Here is a 25,687-nt window from a genome sequence, read left to right as displayed (position 1 = left end):
CGAAATGGTAAGAACATCGAGCACAAGCACAGCACGAGCGACAGCGCCAGCATCAACTGAGTCTGTGCTGCCAGGATGCAACCTCGGGGTGATCTCTGTGTGACCGTCCTGCCTTTCCTAGGGGCGTTTCCGAGCCGAACGCCAGAACGCTGGCCAAAGTCGACAGGAGGCGGTTCCGCCACAAAACAAGGTCCCATTTGGTTTGGACTGGTGTGTCCGGTGTGACTGCCCAGCGATGATGGTCACATTCAGGCGTTGGCAGGGGGCCCTGAAGAAGTCCCCGGAGCTATTAAAGATCGAAGGCCATGCAGCCATCACATCCTTGCCCACACCCACCCACAGGCGCGCCTCGCAACCAGCGGTTCCCGCCAGGGAAGACCCCTCGATGGGCAATGCCACGTACACACAAGAGATGACCTCGCGAGCAGATAGGAGGAGGGGAGAGCGGAGGACCGAGCAAGAAAGATGAGGGATCTGGAATCGAAAATCACAATGCCTTTTCTCCCCCATCGACAGACTCACTTCCCGGCAGCAACCCCGACAAAGAGAGGCTTCCTCCTCCAGACTCTGACCTTCGGGCCTCCCCCCCCGGGCTTGCTGCTGTCATGATTGGAATCCCCCACTCGGCACCGTACCTTCCTTGCCTTTCCAATCAAGGTTTTGAGGTACGTACACAACGGGCAAGAATTGGAAACAGACGACAAACCGCCGCCTGTCTGCGCGGGCTGCAGCCCCAAGAGGCGCGGCCCTCCCTCGGCATTAGCCTCTAGGGCGATGGCAGTATGGGGCAAAAATCAGAAGAAAAAAAAGAACAGAAGGTACGTACCCAGTCAAATTGTGCATGCAGGCCAGGCCGTGCTGCCATTACAAAGATGGTTGGGAACCTGGGTGAAGACGTACGTCAGGACACAGCATCAGACTCAGTGCGCCAGACAAGCATGTGTGGCCCGGCGTTGGTGCCGGTGCTTGTCTCGTCTTCTCTCTTCGGGGCCTGGCCCTGCAGCGTTGTTTCCCGCGTGTCTGCCCTGTTGATATTCTGCACTTTGGCTTTTGTGGTTATGGCTGGGGGAAAGGACCAGAATCCACAGGTAAGAAGGATTCGGGACGGTTAGACGGGTCTCCCTCCCTCCCTCTCTCTCTCTCTCTCTCTTTTGCGCGCGCGCCATCTGCTCCTCTGGGCCCCAACCGGCAAGGTGGGGATGGAAAGCGGCATCATCGACGACGATACAGGGATGGATGCCGGAGTATGGAGGAGGCAGGCCATCATTTGTGATACACAGAAGCTGCATTCGACTGGCGCAGATGCAAAGGAAGCGACGTGCGGTGAGCGTGCGCACTGGACAGACATGACGGACGGCAGAGTCAGATGTTTGAATGGCCGGCAGATCAGGCCCGGGATGAGGGCAATGTCAGAAACCAGGGAGCTTTGCCTTATGTAAGGTGGGTTTCGAGCGAGGCGGCTTCGACATTCCAAGTCCCAGGTGGCAGCCAGCCAATCTGTGCGGCCCATCTCTCCCGCCCTTTTGTACTTTTCAATGTATCTATTTGAATGTACATACTCGTACTCCCGTTCATTCTCACAGTTCAACGTCGCCAGCCTTCCAGCCTTCCACCCACTCCAGTCTCCAGCTGTCCGGCCGCCTGCCAGGAAGAGCCCGGTATCCACAGTGTCTTGCTCGTTCCGGACCCCTGAAACGATCGAGTTTTTCTTTCTTTCTTTCTTCGGGTGCGTCACGCAAGTCAAGCTGTCGATAGACAGACGGATACCCGACGTGCCCAGTTACGTTGCTCAGTTCACGGTCGCCAGAAGAAGGGCATGATCGACTCCCAGCGAAGAGAACCAAAAATTGTGGGCGTCGTCAACAATAAGGACTTGCGTCGGTAGAATTCCCCGACCACACTCGCATTGTACCACAACGCGCGGAGAAGCCTGGTGAGAAGCGAGCGAAGCATTATTCCCGTGCCCCCACCCCGTCTCTGCTCTTTGGGATCGAGAGATAAAAAAGCCCGCAGGTCACGCAACATTAGCAATGTACGGACAGGTACCTCGAGGCTTCCGACGGCTAAGGAGCGGCAGGGTACCTCACCTCAGGCGCAAGGGGGGCTGCATTATGGACTAGGTGGCCAGGACCACCTTCAAAGTACACCCGAGGAACCCTGTCCTTTCGACCTGTGGCTTTTGAATGGAAGCCCCAAACACCCCCAAATTCGATGGACCACCGCAACAAATTGACGGGCGGGACCACGGGATGGGCAGAGAATCATCGTTTTCTCAAAGTCTTACCCGCACGTTCTGCCCCGAGCACAAGCATACAGAGTGCATCCCGGGATCCATACGAAGAAGGAGACGATCCTTCTCTTCGGCCAGCCAGTTTCAAGACGGCGTAGATCCGGCCAGAGGGATATCCACAGGGAACAGGAGGAGGTAGTCATCGCGGCCAATGACTCCCCCAAGCAACAGACATTGAATGAAGAGTTGCCTGTTTGCCCTCTTGTCATGTCCGTTGGCTTCGATCCAACGCTGACTGGTCCGAGGAACGGTCCCAGAGGTACGCTGAAGGTTAAGTACCTTGGATCATGCACTTTGAGCCGGTTCCACTTCCGTCCGACATGACGAGTACGTACCCTCGCCTTGGGGAGGTATGCTTGTTCCTCTGGCTCCCGTCCCAGTTGATGGTACATCGTATTCTCCAAGATTGGGTGTCTGGTTGATGCTGGCTGCGCTCGTTCGTTCATCAGTCTTCCCTGGAGCTCCTAGAGTCTCGTCCGGGGTCCAGGGGCCTCAAGAAGGTCCCTTCCCCCCTTCCCTTCTTCAAATCCCCTGCTGCTCCCTATCCACCTGCGGCTTGGATTTGTATGTGTATGTGTGGATATGTGTGTGTGTGAGGAAGAGAGGAATAGAGAGAGGGAGACGGATTGAGAGAGGGGAGAGGAGTGCGAAGTGTGCGTCGCAACAGACGAGGATGGAGGCTGAGGAAGAGTACGGATAGGTCGAACGCAAAGGTACCTCTTTGTGGGGACGAAGATGGAGAAGAAGTGGTCGATGGTGGTATGGGCTGGGGTGATGGTTTGGCTGCCGCAAATGCCAGCACCAGTGCCAGTGCCAGTGCCTTGACCGTCGCGCTCCAATCCACCATGTGCTGCGTGGCCAAGTGCAGCGCATATTGCAATGCGAAGGTGAGAGAGAGACAGAGAGAAGCGGACGTGCAAAGAGCGAGAACAGGCGTGTGTGTCAATCCCGTCAAGTCCCAGGCGCTGTGCTGTCTCTCTCCTTCTTGCTCCCCTCCTCCACCACCACTACCACTACCACCCCCGGGCCAGTCATTGGTAGTCAGTCCCTACTGTACCTTAGTCGCTAGCCCAGTCAATGCCCGCCATTGAATCTAACTGGGCTTCTGGCGCTAGCGCCACGCCTCACACCTGGTCTCGCCTAAACAACCCAGGTACCTTGCCTACGTACCGCCAGATTCAGATTCGCCCATCCTTCCATTTCATCCACTCTTGCGGGCTTCCTCAATCTTCAATCTTTCCTCTCATCTCGAACCGACGACTGCAAAATCGCTTCACCCTCGCCCTCGACGACGCCCTCGGAAGACGCCCGCGCAAACGCCTGATCGTCGAGTCCACGATAGAATCCTCCGCAACGAACTGATCTCAATCACGCCGCCCACAGCGGCACTTCGCGGCATCGGCATGGTCACCAAGGAGTACCTCGACTCGGACAGAGTCAACTTCCTCGTTTGGAGGTGAGTTCACCCTTTTCGCGTCTCACCCACTTCCGCCGCACCTTCACTCGCACAATCGCGCGCCTCACCCATCTCACGCCCTGCGCCTTCGTATTTCTTGCGGATTGAGAGTTCTGGGAGGCTCGCCATCTCACTGCCTCACACCATCCCTCGGCATTGCTAACGTGTTGACCTCGTCTCCATCCACAGGTATCTCTTGGAAGGCAGTACGTTATGACCGTCTGGGTACAGCCAGCGACAGCTGGTGGTGGGCCATTGCTTTTGTTTTTCTTTCTCACTAACGCTTGCAGACTACCGAGAAACCGCAGCTAAATTCCAAAAGGAATGGCACATTCAGCAACCTCATCGCCATTTTGATTTCGCAAATCACGTCAAGAGCCATGCACTGGTGTCAATCATCAACAAGGGCCTCTGCTATCATGCCCTTGAGAGAGAGCACGCGAAGAAACTGGTACGTTAATCCACTACCTGGACTTGGCTACTATCCCTCTCTCCTTCCCTCTTTTCCCCTTCGCTTCTTCACGTCACGAGTAATCAGTGCAGCCCGAGTCGGTGACGAGCGGGTGGGTGAGCGAGACAGTACGTGTGTGGAAGTGAGCGAACTTTGAAAAACTGACACTTTTTTTCTTTCCGCGTGCAGGTGCCTCCAGATGCTGCGGCTGCGGCCGAAGCACTGCAGGTGGGGTTGTTTGGGCCATTGATTGCCCAACCGCCTCAGAAGATCGAAGAGGATGAAGACGCCGATGGCGAGGTGGACGACACAGAGATGGAGGTCGAAAACACTCGGAAACGCCAGTTTGACAGCCGGCCACAGCAGCACATGGTGAATGGCGGCTCACCCAGCAAGCGGCCCAGGCTCAGCAATGGGTACGAAAGCACGAATGGGGCGGATGCAGCCACGGACCCCATGGAGCTAGACAGCCACGGCGACAACAACCACGCCTATCCGTCGCCCCTTGAGGGCGAACAAGCTCCAACGCCCACGCCGAGGACAGACGGTCCCGAGCAGGGCACGCAGGTCGACAAAGTCGAGGAGCTCGCTACTGAAACCACCTTTTTGCGACTGATGCCCGATGAGAGCAGCGACAGCCGCCACAACTCCGACACAGGTGCCACGAACAACAATCACGACGGCGGCGCCCCGTCGACAACTGCGACTGCTGCTGCTGCAAGTGCAGGCGGCCCCGGAGCTTCGCCCTCGCCAGCCAACGGCGAAAACGCACCCATCCTATTGCGCTGCGAGTGGAACCCCAAGGACCCATCCATCTTGGCGGCTGCTGGAACCGATGCACTAGCCCGCATTTGGACCCTCTCACGTTCAAGCACAATGACGCCCGCTCCAGCGACCGAGCCCGACGGTCACGTGGTTGAAATCCACCGCCCGTTTCACAGTCTCATCGACGACGAGACGCCCAAGACGGCAACGGTAGGCCAGCTCGCCTGGAACTGGGGAGGTACGGCTATTGCCATCGCGACCGAGCATGGCGACAAAGCATCGGTCCACATCTGGGCAAAGGACGGTTCTCATATCGACAAATTTGACGTCTCGGACCCCCCCGTCATCAAGCTCCGTTGGAGCCCGAGCGATGCAGCGCTCCTGGCCATTGCACCCGACAACAGCAACGGCAATGGAAACGGCGGCGCCCTCGTCACTGTCTATCATTCCCTCACCTCCAACACTCTATCCTATTTCCTGCCGAATCACGACTTGCTCAATTGGCCGCTGGACGCTGCATGGACGAGCGAAACCGAGTTCCTCTTGACAGGCGGCGACGTGATGCTCTCATTGCAATGCACCGAGACGTCGATCGTGCCGAACAAGAAACTCGAGAGCCGGGAGGACGACACATTTACCCAGGTGGTCTACGACTGGCGCTCAAAACTTGCCGCCACCGCGAGCGACAAGGGTATCCTGGATGTATGTGTACCGAGATGCCTATGCTGTGAGAGATCGGCTGACTCAATCTTTTTTTCCTTTTTAGCTCTGGGACGAAAATGGCCAGCGGTTGTCGATAACGGCCCATTCCGGCGCCATTACTGCCGTGCAGTGGCAGCCTCTTCCCGAGGACTCCCATATTCCGGAAGACGAGCGGTTGATCGCATCCGGAGGAGATGATTGCGCCATCATCATATCCAATGCCAAGGACCCGGAGCCAGGGAAAGCCAAGTCTATCTTGACAATGGAGTCGCCAATCGTATCCATCGCCTTCACCCCTGACGGTGCCTTCATAGCTGGAGCTACGGCCGGTCGCATTCTTATCTGGAAGGTCGGAGAGCACACGATGCCCAGGGCTAGCTGGAGTAGAGCACCACATCCGGGCTGGCTTAGTCCAAAGGCCAGTTCGGAGCCGGAGGAGGAAGACGAGCATTGCTTGTGCTGGGATGCAGACGGGCAAAGACTCGCATACGGAGCCAACAGCAGGGTAAGTCGTCCTGCGATGCATCAATGTGAAGAAGCAGCTCTAATCCTATAATTACAGTTGGCCGTCATCAACTTCCGCCGGTAAACAGACTACGGAAGATAGAGTGCTCTTCGCACTCATCAGTATCGCACAAGACATTCCAATATGGTGTTGGAGACCAGATATCATCGGTTCATCGGTACCGAACCGCCATTATTCAAGGCAGGCTCCGTCTTCCTGCTCGGCACATGGAGCCGGGTGGCACAGGACAGGTCGTGCTGCTCTTTTCTCCATCAAAATCATCTGCAGTTTTTGGCGTCGCGGCGGTGTTGTTTGTTGGGGTTGCCAGACGGCCCTCATTGGCGGGCTTATTGGAGGAGCTGGCTGCCATCTTGCATACGCATATTGTCGTCATCTCGCACAATTGAGCTTCTGGGAAGACGGAATGGAGTCGGCGCTGGTTTAGAGTCCGCTACGGTAGACGATTCGGTCGATCGATTGCGTCTTTTCGGTCGAATTCTTTGTTATTTCGACGGGTTTCGTGTCTGGGAGCAGGAGAGGAGAGGGATACTTTACTCGGCCCTCGCAGGGTCAGCGCGCTGTATACTATGCCTGTATATACCAACCGATATGGAAAAGAGAAAAGCAAATCACGTTAATTGACGTTAGTTTTCTTTTTTCTCGAAGAAGGGATTCGACCGTAACTGGGGTATGTTGTGGCAACGAAGTGAGTGGTGTCTGAATGAATTGATTCACCCGCCACACATGCTGGCAGGCTTGGAGCGCCAGTCTGGCGCCAGCCACTAGTATATCATAGAAAGACCCGACCGAACATACGGAGCCGCAAACCGATTGGTTTTGGGGTGTTTTCAGGCTACAAGGGTGAAACCTAGTTTCTGTCTGCCTTTCTGCAACCCTGCAAGGAAGCCAGCCGTGGGGGTTTCGTTGGTTGGGAAACGCTGTATTATTAGACACCGCATCGACTCTCGAGTAACACAGATGTGCCTAGGGACAGGCGAATGGTTCCTTCGTTCCCCTCCAACCGCGCGCCCCGCCCCGCTCCTCGCGCGTCGTTTTTCCCCCACATCACCACCCCGACGTGACCATTCATCCGTGCGCTTTTCGATAATCCCATTGTCCAGCCTCGGCGCCCGACACACACGGGTATTGTTCCGCAACTCGACAACTTCAAACCCCCCCCCCGCAACCAAAAAGAACAGAAGCAGCCATATCGGCGCCCGTTTTCTTTGGTGTTTTTTTTTCTTTTTCTTTTTTTTTCAAAAAGCCTTGACGTGTGTGTGAGAGAGAAAGGGGGGAAGCAGACATCGTAGGCGGCGGCTATTCCGCTTGTCACCGCTCATCGCTCAACACTCATCACCAACCCAACTTCTGCTCTTCCACCTCGAATTACAAAAAACTGCTCCATCGCCCTCGTCGTCCGACCGCCGAGCTCTCCTGACGTTTCACTTCTCCCTCCCACCCCCCAAAAAAAGTATCAAGGAAAGGAAGATAGGAAAGGGTAAGACAAAAGGAAAGAGAGAAAATATGTCGGCCCCTTACTACACCCCCCAGCGCCCTTACTTCCCCTCCCCGCAACAATCATCCTCCTCTTCCTCTACGGCCCCGCGACCCGGCGCGTCCGCCCCGCCGTCTTTCACGCCCGCCATGCGTGATCGCCAGGCCCGCGGCAAGGACCCGTACTCGCCGCACGACAGCCCGTCAGACTCGGACCTCGAGTTTGACGCCGTCGACTCGCCCTCGCGCGCAGGCGTCGGTCGCCTGGGCCACCTCGGCGGCTCGGGTCAAGGACGCGGTCACCCTCACGGGGGCGCCATGGCAGGAACGGCGGGAGGAGGAGGAGGCGGCGGCGTTGCGACGGCGGGAGGAGGAGGCGTCGGGGACGGGGACTCGCACGAGGTCAGGCGGCGGAAGCTCTGGGCCGTCGCCGTGCTCGAGGACCCGGAGAAGTTGGCAATGTACGCTTGCAGTCGCGGAGACGTGAGTATTTCACTTTTTGGTCTTTCTTCAATCTCCTTTCCTTTTCTTTCTTTCTTTCTTTCTTTCTTGTTTTCAAATAAACCGTACCGAACCCCTCGCTGACAACGACATAGAGCATCCCCGGCACCCGTCTCCACTTCACCCGCATGCTCTGCGGCTTCGACGAGGAGACCCTCCAGCTGCCCGACCACCGCAAGGCCTCGGCCTCTTCGCGGCGGGACCCGCGCCGTAGGAGCGCCGGCGGGGAGCGCATGGGTAGGCACTGACGGGCTTGGTTGTCGGGCATAGGGCCTTTCGATTTCGGAGGAGACCGGTGTGGGACGGAGGACGGTGATGAAAGGGGCGGTGCGCCTAGGTAAATGAATCAGCAGGGAGGGGATAGGCGTTTTTGGGTGCTTCTACGCAGAACCGGGTCAGAAGGGACAACTGTCTTTGGCTCTGGCTTGCCTGTCGACACGGGACTTCGCTGTCGAGTTATCCTATCGGTCAAGGGCGATGAGAAATGAAGCCAAGGAAGGGATCGATCATGTGTTTAAACGGCGTTCAACTGGGCTTCGTCGAATCAAGTCGCTAGTGCTGCAGGAGTACAGTCAGTCAATGGGGATGGTATCGATACAAGAAATAGATTGTGTGTTGTGTGTAATGGTCTCGCTGGCTTCCGCGCCGGATCAGCCAGCTGACCTAAGCTATGTATATGTTCTGGTTAACCGTCTCTAGAGGTAGGTATCTGCAAAGTCTTCGACCGTGGTCATCATGATAATTACACAAAATAAGACGGCTGTCCAAAATTGAGACCACCGCCGTGCAAAAATGTGCAGGTATGCAACTATAAGACTGTCTGTCCAACCCGTCCCAACCCTGAGTGAGGGCTTTTTGAGAGCCAGGGAAATGATAAAAAGGAAACCCCCAACTCCGAGTAATGCAATAGTCTCTGGTCTATCTTGGATACCGCTTATCCTTATCCCCCCTGCTGCGTCATCCAAGTCGCCCCTTAGGCATACCTGGCGCTCTGGGTCCTGTTCATCCCCCAACCGTCATTCTGGTGACCGCCCTGGTAACTGCCATGGTAGCTGCCCTGGTAGGGCGGGGGACCGCCGGGACGAGTTGCAGCAGGCGGAGGTGGAGGGATGTTCGGGTTGCTCCAAGCACCCCCGTAGCTGTTCCACCCGCCGTTGCCGTTCGACATCTGCGGCACCGGGACGGCCTGAAGGCGCTTGGCCCCGGTACGGCTCCTACTTCTCCGGCATGCTCCGCAGATGCAGCTGAACAGGACGATGAGAATAAGGAGGCCGACGACGATGACAACAGGGATGAAGATGCCCTTGTTGTTCTGAATCCAGTCCCAGATTTCGCTGCCGGGGTTGGAGCCCTGACACAGGCCGTTGGAGCACTTGCCGCCCCCCGTACACGATGTTCCGTCGAGGAAGTTTTGGTTCATCGTCACGCACGCGCCGTTGCTGATACTGGGCACGTTACAGGAGATCATGCAGTCCGAGCTGCCGCTGTTGCAAGATGACACCGCGCTCGCGTTGGTGCGGGATCCCCAGGCAGTCTTGCACTGCTGATCGCGAGAGGTGCACTGGCCAGAGGCGCACGTAAGGCCTTCACCCGAGTTGCCACACGAGTCTCCGTCGTCCTTGTGCTCGTCACTGGGGCAGGTGGATGACGAACCGCTGCAGACCTCTTCGGGATCGCAAGAACCGGTGCTCTGGCGGCAGACCGTGCCGTTGGAGGCAAACTGACATTGTCCGTTGCAGCAGTCCTCGTTGGCTGGATCACATCGGGAGCCCGTGGTGAACTTGCACGTTGTGGGGTTACAGCATCTGTTGCTGCCGCAGCCGGTTGTGCCGCCGCAGTCGCAATCCTCACCGGCCTCAACGATGCCGTTACCACATTGACTGCCAGTGATGGTGTTGACATCACGGTTGTTGGCCAAGCAGGTCGACTTGACCTGGCTGCGCTGAAGGCCCGAGCAGATGTTGCCGATACTGCACGGCGAGAAAGCGCGGATGCCGGTGCCGGTGGAAGGGTTCATGATGTAGGCGCCACCGGCGTCGCAGGTGCCAGAGCTCAGAGGGCAGCATTTATTCATACCGGAATCGCCGTTGCTGCAGGTTGTGTCCATGCAGTCATGCACGGCGCCAAAGGTGTGGCCGACCTCGTGAGCGACAACCTGCCACTCGCTCGGCGTCTGGATAACGACGTTTGCCGAAGCAACGGTCTCGTTGTTGTTGCCGCTACCCGAGGTCTGGGCCCCGTCAGTGCAGGCCTGTCCCAACCACGCGAGGCCGACGGCAGAGTCAGTACCGCAGGTGCTCATCAGGGTCCAGAAGGCGTTGTTGTCGTTGGAGTTGCCACGCCATGCCGAGAACAGGTTCAGTCGATCCGTAATCGTAACGCTGTTGCTGCAGGCGACGTTCCAGGGCGCGGTCGAACTGGCCTGTCCGGGGCAGTTGGCGTCGCTGATGGTCAGGTTCTGGATTCCGAGCGAGATGTTGAAGGTGCTCTCATACACCTCAGAGGCAGCGTTGATCACGTCGATGATGTTCTGCCTGACAGCCTGAGTCGAGTTAAAGGCGGCGGTGTAGGTGCAGTCGGTGGCGACACCCAGCAGCGCAATCTTGCGCGTCGACGGACAGCCGGCGGTTTGGCCGATGGTGGAGACGAGGTTGATGCCGGCGCCGTTGTTACCGGTGCTGCCGTCAATCGACTGTCTGCCGAAAATAGAGCGTCCGAAAAGAGAGTTTGAAGACACGGACTGCAAGGGTTCGGGATCCCGTGCGTCCACGATCTTGTAGTCGTTGTTAAAGTCCAAGCTGTCCGAGTTGCAGGAAGAACGGCCGAAGATTTCGCGCTTCTTTTTCAGATCCTCCTTATCGGTCCAGTATTCGATGATGTCCGAGTCCCTCCACACGACCATGTATTCGTCGGGGTTCTGCCTGCTCGGGGCGTCCGGGTCCTCACGATGCTTGCGCGCATGGTAGTTGGCGCCGGTCTGGATACGGTGGTGGTCGTCATCGAGCCGGAAAGCACCCTCGAAGATGGGGTCGGCGCCGTCGCGGTGTACAGTGATTCGAGCCCATCCAGCATGCCTCCAATCGTCAGGTCGGCCCTCGGGCCGCACAAACGCCTTTCCTCTGAAGACGCGGTGTTCGGATCTGTCAACGGTCTCGGTCGTGTGGATCTTTCCATCGCCGCCCATGTAGTTCACCTCCAGGGTGCTGTGGAGGATGTCGTGGTTCGGCTCCAGCGCCAGGCGAATGTTCTGCTGCTTATCGTGCAGGGAGAAAGTGAGGTCGAAGTGCGACAGGGCGTGGCAGTGTTGTGACGGGGAGTGGAAGACGGCATCTTCGAGTATGGTCACGTACTTCAACGGGTTTCGTTGTGTCGAGTGCGCTGCGTGGATATTAACGTCGGACTCTCTTCTCGTCTGTCTCGTAGCAGCTTACCTAGTGCTTGCTGTGAAAATGAAGCCAGGCCAGCCAAGGTAGCAGCTATGGTCCTAAAGGAAACCATGATGTGTGGTGAGGTCCCCAAGGACGGGGCGAGGCTCGAGGAGGCCTCTCAATTGTGGTGATGCGGAAGCGCGGCGAATAGGGGGTGATTGCCTTATGTCGTCGTGGACCAGTTCAGTTGGTGGGAAGAAAGCGTCAGTGTTTTTTCGTGACGGGAAGTAGTTTCCAAAACAGAAGAATAAAAACAACAGACGACGAAGGAAGGGTAGGTGACAAGGGAAATGTAATAAAAACAAGAAAGAATGAATGGAGAAGTGGCGGTGGTGTATGGGAAAGAAGGTGGAAAGCCCGGGAGGTGGTGCCGTTTGGACGATGCGGGAGACGACGACAGCAAGCCAGTAAGTAAGTAGACTGGCTGTAGGTCTTAGGTAGGTACACACCACCGAAGCCAGTGCCAGCGCCAAAACGGACGTTAAAGGGGGGTGTGTCCTAGCAGCGTGAATGAATGCGCGTATGATGAATGGTGGATTGCGCAAGACGATCGCTTGGTACGGGGGCGTGGACCAACCGTATTGGAGCGCTCGAGTTGCTGTGGATTCCAGAAACGGGCTGGGCGAGCTTGGTATCGCTTGGCCTGCCGCTACTCGGCGACGCGGCTATGGCACCACCAATGCCGAAGTATCCTTCCTGGGGCTGGGACAGAGAGGAGAGGAACACCCCCGATCAAGCAATGGACTAATACCTAGGCAGGGCACCACGGTGTTCGTACCTTCATACCGCATATTAGGGATCGGTTCCCTGCACAGTAACCAAGAAAGCGCAGCAAAAGCCTGGCAGAGAGATCCACCCCTTCAGTGGTTCAGTAGGGGTATCTGTCGTAACACAAACGACAGGCGGAGTCCTGACGGAGTGACTGACTGGTGTCTCTCGGGCCTGGAGGGGTTCGGATTTTTGCGTTGCTGTTTCACTGTTGTTAGTCGCTAACAGTGACAAACTATTTGAATTCTGCGACCCGGTCGATCCTCCGTCAATTGTCACCCCCATCCGTCCCCCGGGTCGCCAGTTGACCAGCGCGGGCGCTACGACGGGCTCTGCGTCCGTCCGACCATGACCCTTCCTTCGGTCTGATTGACACTGACAAAAAAAAAGTCTAGGAAAAAAAAAGGGAAGAAAAGAGGAAAAGAGGAACGAGAAAAGTGCCGAAGGACCCGCCGTCTGTCCGTAGCCCGGCCAGCCAGCAACGCTAGCCATTGAGGTGAAAGGTTCCGGCGCACCCACCGGCATCGGCTGGCTATGACGGGTCATGTCCACGTTCACACGATAGTTCATCTCATGGCGCTGACCGACATATGCATGCAATGATGCGGTTCTGCAGAAAACAAAATCGCTCGAACGTACCTTATGGGCGTAAGATGCGACACACTGGGAGGGGGGACCGGATCTCTCTTGGTTGCGGCTGCAAACGAGGGAATCCCAGCGTCGAAGGGGAGGGCTCTCACTGAGAGTCTGACACTGGCCTTGTCTGAGCTGAGGCGACAACAGGAAAAGGGGACCAGAGAGGCAACGGAGCCGAAGTAGGGGAGGGATGCGAGGGGCGTTGTTGGGATGACAGTCTCGAAGGAAAGCTTGGAGGGGCAAGGAGGGTGGACTGGTCTAAGCAGCATATCAGCGACTTGCGATAGAGATAGATGGACAGACAACCAGTCAGACAGCCCGGGTTGAGATTCCCTTGACAAGGACCCGATCCCTCGCTGTCTACTATTCTTAGCGACACCCGATAAACAGGATACGTACCCTTTTCCTCTAGTGAAGCCTTTTGGTCCCAAACGCTTGGCCAAGTCGCGGCCTCTGCTCCTGTGTCGGGACAGGCGCCTCTTCTCCGTCCTTGGTGTTTCAGAGAGCCGATGGCACGCTGGAGCAGGGTATTGGCAGTTTTCGCCTTTTACTCGAAGCTGGGCAGCGGGTTTCGTCGAGAATGCTGTGAGAGGTAGACTGGGTTTATCGGAATCTACCAGAGTGTTATTCCCTTTTCTTCTGGTATGTATCCGAAAACGTCGTTGATGCGGTCCCTTTAGACTCTTGCCAACAATTACAGGCATATTCATGCAGCGACAATGGTTGAATACCGTTCAGCCTGAATCAAGCATCCTAGGTACCTGTGGACCTCCGATTGCGCCAAAGTGTCCACGCCCATCATCTCTTGGCCTTTTTTCTTTCTTCTCTCTCTCTCTCTCTAGTAGTGTAGTATGTTCGTACCGATCTCCTGCGGGCTAAACGGCCTTGGGACTTGCTTGTCTTGCTTGTTCTCGTCGAAGGGTAAGCTTATTGTTGTCAGCTTACGTCTCCCTCCTCTTGCTAAAAAACTGGGGTGGACATGGTCCCAGTCTCGGAGAGGCGGAGTCGGCTTGGCTTAAACTTCTCTGACGGGCGACTTTCAGAGCAGCAGCCACTAAGCTCGATTCGCTCGTTTGATGTCATTTGTCTCGCTCTCAAGACGGCTCCCATTGTCTCTCCAAACGGTTTTGTTGATGATGAGCACGCTGCCCCGGGGGAGATACCACCGTCTACGTTGTTAATGTTACACAGCTTCTAAGGAAGCCATAGACCCAACCCCTTCTCATCTTAAAGTCTCTCCTCTCGCTCTCTCCCTCCCTCCCAGCTCAGTGACACAACTCCTTCAGTGGGGACTGGTTGAAGAGAATCAGAATTCGACAGACTTCCCGCGTGCAGGGGATCGCATGGACGACGGGTCAGAAAAACTCAATATTCCCCGGCTGCGACCGAACCAATCAACCCCCCATCTATCCCACAAAAGAAAGAAATAAAACATCAGACGGTCTGGAGACCTGGATTTCGAGAACTACCAGCCTCGAATCCATCATTCCCCGCTTTCACAGCCCTCTTTGACGGCGTTGCGAATCGTTCTACGATGTAGGTCCGGTACCGTCAGTCCGGCTGCCTACCTGTATGCAAACCTGCAAGTGTGGACTGTACGATCTGGGCCTGCGCAAATCAAGATATATCTTGGTCCACGAGCTTGCGCGTCCGACCCCATTTTTAGGTGGCTTTGCATGCCACACCATAACAACCGACCAAACAAAACTAGCCGGCTTCTTCGGTGTCGCTGAATAATCGACAAAAACTCAACCTGAAGACCTTGGTGAAATAGTGAAGAAATGGTGTCGAAGAGGCCTCCTGGACATCCTCGTCTCTCCTCCCCCCAGTATTTCCTTTGCTCTCCCCCGCCTGCGCGAGTCGGGGTATCAAACTCCTTCCGAACGCTTACGGCACTGCGAATGCCGCAAATCTTGGTTGCCAAGCTTCTGGGCCGACTTCCCTCACAAGTACTCTCTCCCTTGAACCTTCCCTGCTTGGCCTTGATTTCTGGCCGAGAATGCCGGTCGGGGGTCGTAATTGGGCCTCTTCACTCCAATAGACCGTCTACTCTGTAGTAGACCAGGGATTGTATTCATCTGAAAGTCGTCTCCGGCTTCCCTGGGGAGTATGTGCTCACGAGGTCAAATGAGCCTGCCGGTTATCCCGCCATCCAAGGATTTGATCTGTCACCAAGACCGTCAGTACGGTTGCCGGGTGGACGGAGGTGGTTTCGGACCCGGGCCCTTGGAATACAACCAGGCTTACACCAGCCGAACCGGAAGCCCTATTTGATATATGGATCTTACTCCTTCTGGGGGTACGGGCACACCACACCCTAGACCATCCGACTCGGATTTCTGACAGGCAGAAAACCTGTAGCCGATACAAGCATCAACCAAGACTCACTCTAGCCTCCTAGGCTTGCCCACCATCTCAGACAGTAGTGCTACGGGCAGGTGATCTCTCCAGTCTTGTTACACCCCCAAGACTCGATCCTTTCTGGGTGTGTGTGTGTGTATAAGTGAAAAGTTGACCGACACACCATCGCTAGTGCCGTCAGCCACGTGCTCGAGAAAAGAAAGTCTACACCAGCACCAGTCTCCCACTCTGTATCCGGACCGTCTCAAGCGTGATGGACCTTTTAGTCGTGTTTTTGGAAAACTCTTGATGACATGCCAAGCCTGTCCAACAGCCATCCGCCAGCCTGACTGGATGTACGGCCACTCCCACAAGCCTCGACGCCCCCTCCCTCTCCTTCAAAGCACGATGACGACGACGATGGGCGGGAGGCGTTTTTTTTTTTTTTTTTTTTTTTTGCTTTCTAAGCTACAACCACCACCACCTCGAAGGAGGCTATGCTCATGACTAGCAGAATCTGAACTGGCGAGAAGGGGGCGGGGAGGGTGCAAACAACGGGCCAGTGACACCAGCTCGGTGCCGGGAAGCTGATGAATGCGGTTGGCCGAAAGACTGCGCAGAAACAAATCAACCCGGATCATCGGCGAGAAGCAGGTTCCTTTCCTGCAGGTCCTGATTCATGAGCACGGCACACATGCCGCGGTGCGCTGTGAAGCAGCTCGCGTATACCGAGGGCCCTCCGCCACGGAAGCCCTATGCCCTTGGGCGCGACCGACCCACGACTGCGAGCATCGGCTCGCGATATCGGGACCAAGAGTCCACGAGCTTTCGCCCATGGAATGAGCCCCCCCTCTGCTTTGCGTCCCTCTCTTCGTCGCCTGCGGCTGTGTGCCATGTCCGTGCCGGACCGAGATAAATCTGCAAGTTGAGCCATTCGGTTCGATACGAACTGTGCCCAACGCGGGTCGCAAGCGTACACAGATACTCCGCGAGGACCCCAGAGAAAATCACTCACGATCTCACATATCCGCCCCCCAGATGGACGCTGCCGTATTTACCAACAGTTGACCCGTGCGTACAGTACATAACAGGCTGGCGAGATATGCGTCAAGTCGTCGTGCAGCCGGCCGAAGTTCCATACGTCTACGCACCGCATCTGCATGGAACGCAAGCGATGGGCACATACGATTTCAATGTCGCACCACCCGGTCACACCAGGCACGTCCATCCTTGCCAGCAGCCGTACCTAACATGCAGAGCAGCGCTCAACAGGTATGTATCCCCAGTCTCTCCGCTGCGACAACTTCCCCGTAGGATCGTACCCAAGCCAGCAAGAAAGGCCAAAGGCACTTGATCTACAATGACACCATCCCGCGCACCCTCGAAGCCCGCGATCCAGCCTAGCGCAAGGTCATGGCCCCTCATCCAATTGGCCGTGCTCAAGCATCACGCCGCCCGCCGCCGGGCCCTCGACGGAACCCCGCTAGCGCGCCTCCCGGCCCGCGGCGCAGAAGGCGGCAACTTAAGACGCGTAGGCAGCGCGAGGCTTGCGAAGCGGAGCGATGGCAAGCAAACGCACAGCACAGAAAGCGAAGCATTCCACTCAGGTCCTCGGACTCGTGATCAAGAACAAATGTTTGTGGTCAGTTCACAAATCAGCCGCGCCGAATGCGATGAGTCTTCCTCCATGGAAAGCACCGAGTCCCGTTCGTCGATGGCTGTACGTCGAACATGTGGGGTCCGAGTGTCTACGAGTTGCGGACATGCCGGTCTCTGCCGGTCACCCCCCCCCCCGCCGGGCCTCCGGACCCATGGCCGATTACCTGAGCCGCAACGGCCCTTACTCTCCATTCTTCACGTCCGAGTACCCCGAGGCAGATGACTGGACGGACCAGACTTGAAAGCCAAACGACGAGGCGGAGCCTTTGCAGTGTCCCTTATCTTTACACTCGCTCGCATCAATCGAGTGGCCGATAATTGTCTGAGTCGTCGTCGCCAGTCAACGTATCGGTATCAAACTCGACTCTCGGACGATGTCTTTGATGAAACGAGGCAAGAGTAGTTTTCCAAGTTTTTTTTATTGGATGCAATAGTCAAAAGTGTCGCTAAATGGCAAGGAATAACAACCCTCAATCATTCGTGGGTTCCAACCAGGTACTCGTACCTCTTATGTACATCCTCGTCTGTCCTGTGGTATCAATGCTCACTTCAGCCCTCGCACGCTAGTGTCAACGTCGTGTCTTTATTTCTTCTTCTCCTCGTGGACGATGGTGATGATTTTTTCGACAATGGAAGGATCCGAAAGCTGTCGCCGGGTTAGTATACGAATAGCCCTTCCTGATAATGTCTGAGAATGGCAACTTACGGTTGTCACGTCACCAAGCTGGTCCTCCTCGCCTGCCAGGATCTTACGCAGGATTCTACGCATGATCTTGCCGGAGCGGGTCTTGGGCAGATCAGGCACAATGTGGACGGCCTTGGGCGCCGCAAAAGGACCGATGCTCTTGCGCACCTGCATGATGAACTCCTTGCGGAGCGCATCTGAGGCCTCGTTGCCGTCCTTGAGAGCGACGAAGGCGTTGACGGCCTGGCCGGTAAGCTCGTCGGCGACACCAACGACGGCGGCCTCGGCGATGGAGTGATGCTCGATGAGCGCGGCCTCGATCTCGGCCGTAGAGAGACGGTGGCCGGAGACGTTGACGACGTCGTCGACGCGGCCACGGATCCAGTAGAAGCCCTCGTGGTCACGACCGGCACCGTCACCGGTGAACTAGAATCATGTCAGTTGGATCTTTCTCAAGCGCCGCGACATCAATGCCTACGTAGTAGCCCTTGTACACATTCAAGTATGTGTCCATGTAACGCTTGTGGGCACCCCAGACGGTGCGGGCCATGCTGGGCCAGGCCTGCTTGAAAGCCAAGACACCTTCGACGTCGTTGCCGTGAATCTCTTCGCCAGATACGGGGTCGATAATAGCGGGCTCAATGCCGAAGAAGGGCAACGAAGCACTACCGGGTTTGGTGGGGGTAACACCAGCCAGAGGGGTGATGACGTTAGAGCCGGTCTCGGTCTGCCAGTATGTCTGTGACGGTGTTAGCTCAATGCGATAACCTCGACGAAACACAGCTACACTTACGTCTACAATGTGGGCCTCCTCCTTGCCAACGACCTCAAAGTACCACTTCCAGACCTCAGCGGCGATAGGCTCACCGACGGAGCCGAGCACTCTGAGGTGCTTCATGTCACCCTTGACATGCTGGTCACCAGCACGCTTCAACAGGCGAAGAGCGGTAGGGGCGACGTAGAACTGGGTGACCTTGTGGTTCGCGATAATGTCCCAGTATCTTGAGAAGTTGGGGTAGGCAGGTGTGCCCTCGAAGACGACGGTCGTCACACCGAGCAGCAGAGGGGCGTAGACAACGTAGGTGTGACCGGTAATCCAGCCAACGTCACCACCACAAAAGTAGCGGTCGCCGTCGTGGATGTCGAAAACGTACTTGCCGGTGGCGGCGGCGCCGACCAGGTAGCCTCCGGTGGTGTGCATGACACCCTTGGGCTTACCGGTAGAGCCGGAGGTGTAGAGGAGGAACAAGGGGTCCTCGGAGTTGACACGCTCGGGGGCGAAGTAGGCGGGCCACTTCTCGACCTCCTCGTGCCACCACCAATCACGGCCCTTGGTCATGGGCACATCGGCGCCGGTGCGCTTGTAGACCAGGACGTGGGAGACGTCGGGGCACTGCTTCAGAGCATCGTCGACGATCTTCTTGGTGCCAATCAACTTGCCGCCACGCTTGCCCTCGTCGGTGGTGATGACGACCTTAGAGTTGCCGTCGATGACACGGTCGCGGAGGGAATCGGCGGAGAAGCCGGCAAAGACGACGGAGTGGACAGCGCCGATACGGACACAGGCAAGCAGGGCGATGATGGCCTCGGGAATCATGGGCAGGTAAATGGCAACGGTATCGCCCTTGCGCACACCCATCTGCTTCAGAACCCAGGCGGTCCGCGAGACTTCTCGCAGGAGCTCGCCGTAGGTGACGTTGCGGCCATCGCCGGGCTCGTCGGCCTCGTAGATGATGGCGACGCGGTTGGGGTCCTTGAAGGCATGACGGTCGACGCAGTTGTAACTGGCGTTGAGCTGGCCCTCGATAAACCAGGAACTGTCGCCGCCCTCCAGGGAACCCGAGTAAACGGTCTGGAAGTCGCTGAACCACGACAGAAGCTCGCGTGCCTGGGTGCCCCAGAAGGCCTTGGGGTCGGTGATGGATTGCTTGTACAGCTTCTGGTAGTCCTCGAGACCTGCAGCAGCAGCGAAAGGGGGGCAGCTCCGGTCAGCCAATGACCATGGTTGGATTTGGGGTAAAGAGGGGTCAGGACTTACTGCTCAAGTGGGGCTTGCTGGGGTGCTCTGCGGGAAGAGAGGCGGGACTGTTAGCCAATGTCCAATAAGACGAGCTCCATAGCTCCCAAATTACGCTGGGTGCCCCTCTATATTTCGTCCCCTTGCAACCACATCCACGATCATCTCCAGTGCCCCTCACGCGACTTTTGGTCACGGAACGGGATTTGTGTGGACTAGGTCTGGGTCTGGGTCTGGGTCGGGGTCTGCAACTCAGCGGCGCACTTACTGTCAAGCATCTTCTGGGGGGGGTCTGTTGGGAAAGAGATTAGCCATGACAGTCCCCAACAATGTAAAAGGTGGGAGAAAGAAGAGAAAGACAGGGACAAAAGGAGGCCAGATTTGCGTCAGAGCTGCTCGGTGCTCTCTGGCGCGAGAGACATGGAAACCATGACAGGAAATTGGGGTCTTTTCGGGCTTACGGAAGGTATCAACAAGGTGGGCCTCGGCGACCACAGGGGCCCTTTGTGGCTCTGCAGCTTCGGTCATTGTGGCGGGGTGTTGTGTGTGTGCGTGTACTTCGTGTGTGTGTTGTGTGCGTTTATGAAGGATGCGGGGTACTTTGTGCAGGCCTCGAGAGACGCTGGAGCTTCTAAGACGGAGAATCGTTCGACGTGGTCTGTCTCTCTGGTCCTCGTCGTAAGACAAACGGCTCTGGTGGTGCAGTTATGATGGCAGGTCGCGCGCAAAGCTGGACATAAACCGGCGCAACTCCCCACAGCACTCGAGGACGAGGGGTTGAAAGTCGCGTGGTGTCCTTGGTAGTGCTGCTGCAAGGCGGGTAGTGGCAGCGAGAGTCGACTGGGACGGGGCAGCTTTGACTTAGGGTGGTGTCGTGAGTTTGTATTGATCCTTGTATCTGAGGACTGGAGCAGTTGTTGATTGTGGAAAAGTGAAGAAGAAGAAGGGGAAAGAGGAGGAGGATGTGAAAGGGAATGGGAAGAGGAGGAAGCGGGTAGTAATTAAGAAGACCAGCTCTTCCAGGTGGCCGAACCGCGAGCTGGACGGGGTACGGGATTGCCATTACTGGGCGAATGGGGACTTGGGGACTTGGGGGTGCACCGCGTTGAGAGACTATGAAGAGCTTCCTTGCAACAAACACCAAGGGCCAGCCACTGCTTCTCTCACTCCCCCCTTCTTGCCTAATGGGATGGGATGCCCTCCTAGGCGAGTGGCCGGGGGGGCATCGTACAACGCTTCAACCCGCTGGCACCGGGCAGCCTCAGCACCCAGTGCCAGTGATTACGGCCTGGCAAGGAGCCCCATTCGCGGCGGTATGGACCACATTCACGGCGCAGTGCAGCCCGATGATGTTATGGAGAATAGGGACGAGGCATGCGGAAAGGGAACTTCCTCCAACCCTTCCCGCCCACGCCCATTGGCGAATGCTTTTCTAGGTCTCCGCCATCCCATCCGCTTCTTGCTTGGTACCGCTTGGCCGTTACCGCTTGGCCGGGGGTCGGTGCGTTTTTCCTTTGCCCCGAACCACCTGCGAACCCCTCTTCCCTGCAACCCCTCGCATCCAATCTGACCCAAGACCACCCCGCCAGTCAAAGACAAGACGAAGTCACCCATAGTGTACCTTACCTATCTCCATCATGCCCGCCTGCCACCCGCGCCTGGATCCTCCTGGGTCCGTCGGTTGACGGTTAGTCCTGGGACTTCCGGCCTGGGGAAGGGAACATGGTTGCGCGCGCTAGTTGGCTGGGTTAGAGAATCAGCAGACGAGCAATCGTGTTGAGTCCCGGCAGTGCGAGGTAGCAATATCCCGTCGACCGGCCGAGCATACAGAGTGTCCAGGCGTTCTGCTTGTGATCGATCCGTACCTGCCCTTCGGATGACGGTGACGACGTCCAAGAGCATCTTAAGTGCTTTGTATGGTTGCCTCAGTCAACGGCACATGTGCTTCCACACCACCGGCGCCGGAGCCTGCCCGTAAATGGGAGTATCGCGTGTCAATCTTTTTGTGTGTTGCCTGCAGTCGATGATCGTAAGCCGAGAACCTGACTGCCTAGTTTCGGTCTTGTTATATCATGGCATCGGCCATTATGCTAAAGTGGAAGAAGCCCAGCTGGTCTTTAGTCGGAGCTCTCAGCTTTTGATTAGGTGAACTCACGCCGTGCGCTACTTCATTGATCTTCACTTCACTTGGAGTGGCCTGACATCTCGTGTCGTGAATAGAATTCGCCGAGGCGGCGCCGTATTGCCGTGTGAATGGCATAGGTGGCGTCTGGCACCAGTTATTTTTGACTTAACTTGACTTTGGGGAGCTGGTCCTGTCCAAGGGCAGACAAAATCTTGAGACGCATTTGTCACGACAAACAGACTCCGTTGTCAGAGACAATGTTGTTCGGCCGGCGAGGTACAGAGGGATTGCCCCTCACCCACCCAAGATTCCCCCGCACTCCCCCCTTCCAAGCGGCGTCGGATTTGCGCCTCTAAAGTCTTCTAGGCTGACCGCATTGCGCCGCCATTCAAGACTGTCGCCCAGAGAAGTAATGTGCCAGCCCAGGCCGAAGGGTGCTGATCGCGACGCGCTACCCATGATGCCGTGACGTTCCAAACCTCCGTGATTGGCTGCGACCCCAACAATGACATCGTCATGACAATGAGCTCTGGCTTGGCTCTTAAGTCTTCGAGATGGTGCAGGAGCAGGCGAATATCTGAATGTTGATGTTGGCTCTGCTTCAACTTAAGCTCGACGTCTTCGCGGTGGCGCATTCCACGAAAGGACCGCTTCGCCTACGGAACAGAAAGCATGGTCCGTCGCAGAACGAGGACGGCTAGGCCCCGCCGTTGATCATGACCGTTTCGGGGTCTGGCAATGCCCGGGGTTCAACAAAGTCTCGCAGAGTCTGGGGTCGGCGACATCCACCCCTGTTGAAAATGATACCTTCTGTCCTTGCGGATTGTGGGTTCTCAGACTTGCGCTTGTTAATACGGGTTGGAAGTACAACAATAGCCTTGAATCCACTGCCATGACCGTTGATGGCAGCGCTCCTCGTCGTAATGCGGCATCTCCGACGTCGGCCGCGATCCACAGAATAACCTCCGTGGACAATCGCACTACAGATACAGTAGGAGAACCCACCCGGGGGAATTACCACCGTCCGATACTGTATCAGTTTGGAGACCGTTTTCGAGGCTGCCTGTTAAGACGCAGCGGCCGCGCACTCGGGCGCGCAACTACCTAGTGATTGTATGAATAACAGAAGGGAGGCTCACCCCCACCCCCCAAGACCTTGCACGCGGAGAAAAATTACGGGCATGGCTGGTACATTGAGAGAATGTGTGGTTGGAGGGGCCGAACGGAAGTTCAGCCCCTCCTCGCGCAGGTGGAAGATGGGAAAGGTATCTGAGTGGATTCGTCTCACCTCGGGTAAGGTAGGCGCGGGAGAATGGTGTCTTCGTGCCTTTCCACCTTAGGTATGTATACCTTACCAGGTAGGTAGGTACCTTTGGGGGCCATGCGACGAAAAGCCGCCATGTAGTTCTGTTCAGACGAAGAAAATACGCCGTCTGTCGTTTCGTTGCACTTCTCGCCAAAGTTAAATGGCGCGTCAATTAGCCTACATCGGACTGAGCACCAGGACACTTCATTCACGTAAATAACGACCATTTTCGAAGCCAATTTCTCGAGATATCCTACGGTTAATCACACGCCTCCACGTTTTCCCCTCAAAACCTTCGTCCATCCTTGAACTCCCCAGACAGACTTCCCGCATTTTACCCCATGGGTACCCAGGTTTCTGCGCCCGTGCTTGCTTGTGGTGCGCTGTTTTAGGTCCTGCTGCTTTGCCATTAATGATTCCAGAAGGCCGGGTCCCTTGCTTGGTGCAACTTATCCCCAACTTCCCTGTCTATCCGGGTCAGTTCCACATACCTTCGTCTCATAGGACGGACGAATGGAAGTACGACCTTGGCATATCCGACATCCGCGGGGAGGCTTGGAACGCCTCCCGCCGCCGCCGCCGCACTCAGGTCGAAATATGGTCTCCTAGTCGTCCTCCTGCGGGAGCCCGGACGAAGAATCCCCTTTCCTTGACTTTTAATTCCCTTGTGGGGCACTGGAGAAACTCATCGGAGCCCTTTCGAATGGGCCGTTAAGGGAAACCCACCGTGGCTTCCGAGCCTCGTGCGGCGGATGGATATTGGGCCCCGTAGACATGTGGGATTTTCAGCTTTGTTGGGGCCGTTGGATGACAGATTGTTGAGTGAAGGAAAAAAAAAGAAAGAAAAAAAGGGGCCGTCTTCGCCGCTGTGCCGTGGCCATGCAATCGTATCCTGCCCTTGCACTTGCTGCTTACACCTGCATGAGGCACGAGATGCACTTCGTCGCCTACCAGATACAGGCAACTCCGACACGCCCTCGTCGGGTACAATCTCTCCTGGGCCTGAACCTTACCGTGACCCTCTGCCGATCGGGCACAAGCCGCGCCCACTTGGATGTATTTCAACGTGATTTCAAGCTCCTGGGGCTCCATTGAAGCCATCATCCAATCGGGCCGACGGCGAGACAACGACAACGGATTCGGAGCCGCGAGGCAGTTTGTTTGCATTCTGTCACTGGTCCGATATGATTGAATGATTGCCCCACCCGACACTGTAACAAGCCGCCTGAACCCCTAAACGCCTCTGGTTGATATGTACCATTTGCTCACAAATCCATGCTCATCAAGTACATTTCCATGATCCTCATGAACTTGGCCACGAATGCTTCCAGATGGAAGATGACCTTTGTGCCCATCCTGATTCGGTGTTCGTAGAACGCCGACCACTTGATCACTTCGGCCTTCAGTGCGTCGTCTATCAGCGGGATAAGCTTGAAAGTGAGGGTCTTGAGAATCGTCGTCGCCGGTATGCAATGCGTCAGGAGGTCGTAAAGCTTTGCTCGCACTTGAAGAATCCGAGCAGGGGTGTGCTCGTCGATGATCTCCCTCGCGATCTGGCTGATCAGAGCTTCCCAGTCTGGCGGGGGAATCGGTGTGGTATCCGTCACTTTCTCGCTGTCACTTTGTTAATCTCGGCTTCGCACTGGGCAGAGGATATACTGTACTTTTGTGCGTGGACGGCCTCGTACATGAGCAAAGCTCGTCGCAGATTCCTGCCGCTCTCTTGCGCTATCCTCATGTGCAGGCCCTTGACCATGGGCCAGTTCTCTTTCTTTGCTGACACTGCCAGGACATCACAGATCTGCTCATGTGTTGGTGCAGCCACTCTGACGAGAAGCGTTCTCGATCGGATGGGGGCAATAATGTTGGCCGTCGAGTTGGCGAGGAGGATCAGCCGCAAGTTTGGAGAGTACTTCTCCATTGTCCGACGCAGCGCCGCCTGCGCGTCTCTCGTGAGGTGGTCGGCCTCATTGATGACCACGACCTTGAACTTCTGCTTTGCCGACTGATCAACTTGTTGTGTTTGTGCCACCTCTTTCAGCAGGTCCTGGATGACAACTCGGTCATAGTTTCCGACGTCCGATGGTGTGATCTCGAGGTGGTAATTCGACGCGACAATGTTGAACTCGAGCTTGCGGTTGCTAGACGTCTGGAAGACACGAGCATCGATCTTGATCTTCTCTACGCCGGGTCCGTATAGCTCCTTTAGAGTGGCGACAATGCGCGTCTTCTTGCCAGCGCCAGACGGGCCGTACACCAGCAGATGGGGGAAATCTCCGCTTTGGGCCTGTGAAATGTCAGGGCGGCCGCGACGAGGTCGGCAGCGAGGAACTTACAAGAGAGCTAAGCCTATCTGATAGGTCTTGATGGTACGACAGAGCCTCAAGTGACTTCGGTCTGTGTTTGTCGACAATGAGCGCCATTGTGGTTGTTTCGATGTTGATGGCGCCGTGTCCCGAAGCTGGCTAGAAACGTGGGACTTTTTGGTGATGCTTGTGGAAGACGCGTTGTCGCGTAAAGTGGGAATTTCTGCAGATGTGGCTGCCGCGCCATGGCCCG

The 25,687-nt window shown here is 56.4% G+C and overlaps 8 protein-coding genes across 8 annotated transcripts; 3 read left to right on the top strand and 5 right to left on the bottom strand.

The window, feature by feature from the left end:
• Positions 1–117: 117 nt before the first annotated feature.
• On the bottom strand, positions 118–567 carry CDEST_06835 (uncharacterized protein; the record flags this gene model as incomplete). Its single annotated transcript, XM_062922994.1, has 1 exon — positions 118–567. Exon 1 carries the CDS (start codon positions 508–510, stop codon positions 118–120), a length of 393 nt encoding a protein of 130 aa, XP_062779045.1. The 5' UTR covers positions 511–567.
• Positions 568–3,367: 2,800 nt separating this feature from the next.
• CDEST_06834 (Putative F-box-like/WD repeat-containing protein Ebi) lies at positions 3,368–7,030 on the top strand (the record flags this gene model as incomplete). The annotated part of the gene is given in 7 exon segments (XM_062922993.1): positions 3,368–3,621; positions 3,633–3,746; positions 3,936–3,952; positions 4,037–4,197; positions 4,387–5,664; positions 5,729–6,169; positions 6,227–7,030. The coding sequence occupies 7 exon segments, from the start codon at positions 3,368–3,370 to the stop codon at positions 6,251–6,253; spliced, it is 2,292 nt and encodes a 763-aa protein (XP_062779044.1). The 3' UTR covers positions 6,254–7,030.
• Positions 7,031–7,316: 286 nt separating this feature from the next.
• CDEST_06833 (uncharacterized protein) lies at positions 7,317–9,135 on the top strand. The gene is made up of 2 exons (XM_062922992.1): positions 7,317–8,146; positions 8,260–9,135. Exons 1-2 carry the CDS (start codon positions 7,694–7,696, stop codon positions 8,410–8,412), a joined length of 606 nt encoding a protein of 201 aa, XP_062779043.1. The 5' UTR covers positions 7,317–7,693; the 3' UTR covers positions 8,413–9,135.
• Position 9,136: 1 nt separating this feature from the next.
• Positions 9,137–12,034, bottom strand: CDEST_06832 (Putative peptidase M12B, ADAM/reprolysin, Disintegrin domain, Disintegrin domain superfamily). The gene is made up of 2 exons (XM_062922991.1): positions 11,596–12,034; positions 9,137–11,542 (listed from the first exon to the last, which is right to left on the bottom strand). Exons 1-2 carry the CDS (start codon positions 11,660–11,662, stop codon positions 9,138–9,140), a joined length of 2,472 nt encoding a protein of 823 aa, XP_062779042.1. The 5' UTR covers positions 11,663–12,034; the 3' UTR covers position 9,137.
• Positions 12,035–16,180: 4,146 nt separating this feature from the next.
• CDEST_06831 (uncharacterized protein) lies at positions 16,181–17,380 on the top strand. Its single transcript, XM_062922990.1, has one exon. The coding sequence runs from the start codon at positions 16,697–16,699 to the stop codon at positions 17,216–17,218; it is 522 nt and encodes a 173-aa protein (XP_062779041.1). The 5' UTR covers positions 16,181–16,696; the 3' UTR covers positions 17,219–17,380.
• Position 17,381: 1 nt separating this feature from the next.
• CDEST_06830 (Putative AMP-dependent synthetase/ligase domain, acetate-CoA ligase, AMP-binding, ANL) lies at positions 17,382–20,693 on the bottom strand. Its single transcript, XM_062922989.1, has 7 exons — positions 20,159–20,693; positions 19,966–19,989; positions 19,719–19,745; positions 18,474–19,636; positions 18,159–18,419; positions 17,702–18,106; positions 17,382–17,641 (listed from the first exon to the last, which is right to left on the bottom strand). Exons 1-7 carry the CDS (start codon positions 20,223–20,225, stop codon positions 17,579–17,581), a joined length of 2,010 nt encoding a protein of 669 aa, XP_062779040.1. The 5' UTR covers positions 20,226–20,693; the 3' UTR covers positions 17,382–17,578.
• A 3,146-nt stretch (positions 20,694–23,839) lies between these two features.
• On the bottom strand, positions 23,840–24,297 carry CDEST_06829 (uncharacterized protein; the record flags this gene model as incomplete). Its single annotated transcript, XM_062922988.1, has 1 exon — positions 23,840–24,297. The coding sequence occupies exon 1, from the start codon at positions 24,293–24,295 to the stop codon at positions 23,840–23,842; it is 456 nt and encodes a 151-aa protein (XP_062779039.1). The 5' UTR covers positions 24,296–24,297.
• Position 24,298: 1 nt separating this feature from the next.
• CDEST_06828 (Putative AAA+ ATPase domain, DNA polymerase III, clamp loader complex, gamma/delta/delta subunit) lies at positions 24,299–25,615 on the bottom strand. Its single transcript, XM_062922987.1, has 3 exons — positions 25,465–25,615; positions 24,793–25,415; positions 24,299–24,742 (listed from the first exon to the last, which is right to left on the bottom strand). The coding sequence occupies exons 1-3, from the start codon at positions 25,549–25,551 to the stop codon at positions 24,394–24,396; spliced, it is 1,059 nt and encodes a 352-aa protein (XP_062779038.1). The 5' UTR covers positions 25,552–25,615; the 3' UTR covers positions 24,299–24,393.
• Positions 25,616–25,687: the final 72 nt, after the last annotated feature.

The sequence above is a fragment of the Colletotrichum destructivum genome, chromosome 4 (assembly GCF_034447905.1).
Source record: "Colletotrichum destructivum chromosome 4, complete sequence".
Classification (NCBI taxonomy): Eukaryota; Fungi; Ascomycota; class Sordariomycetes; order Glomerellales; family Glomerellaceae; genus Colletotrichum; species Colletotrichum destructivum.
This window is presented reverse-complemented; position numbering and strand designations above follow the sequence as displayed.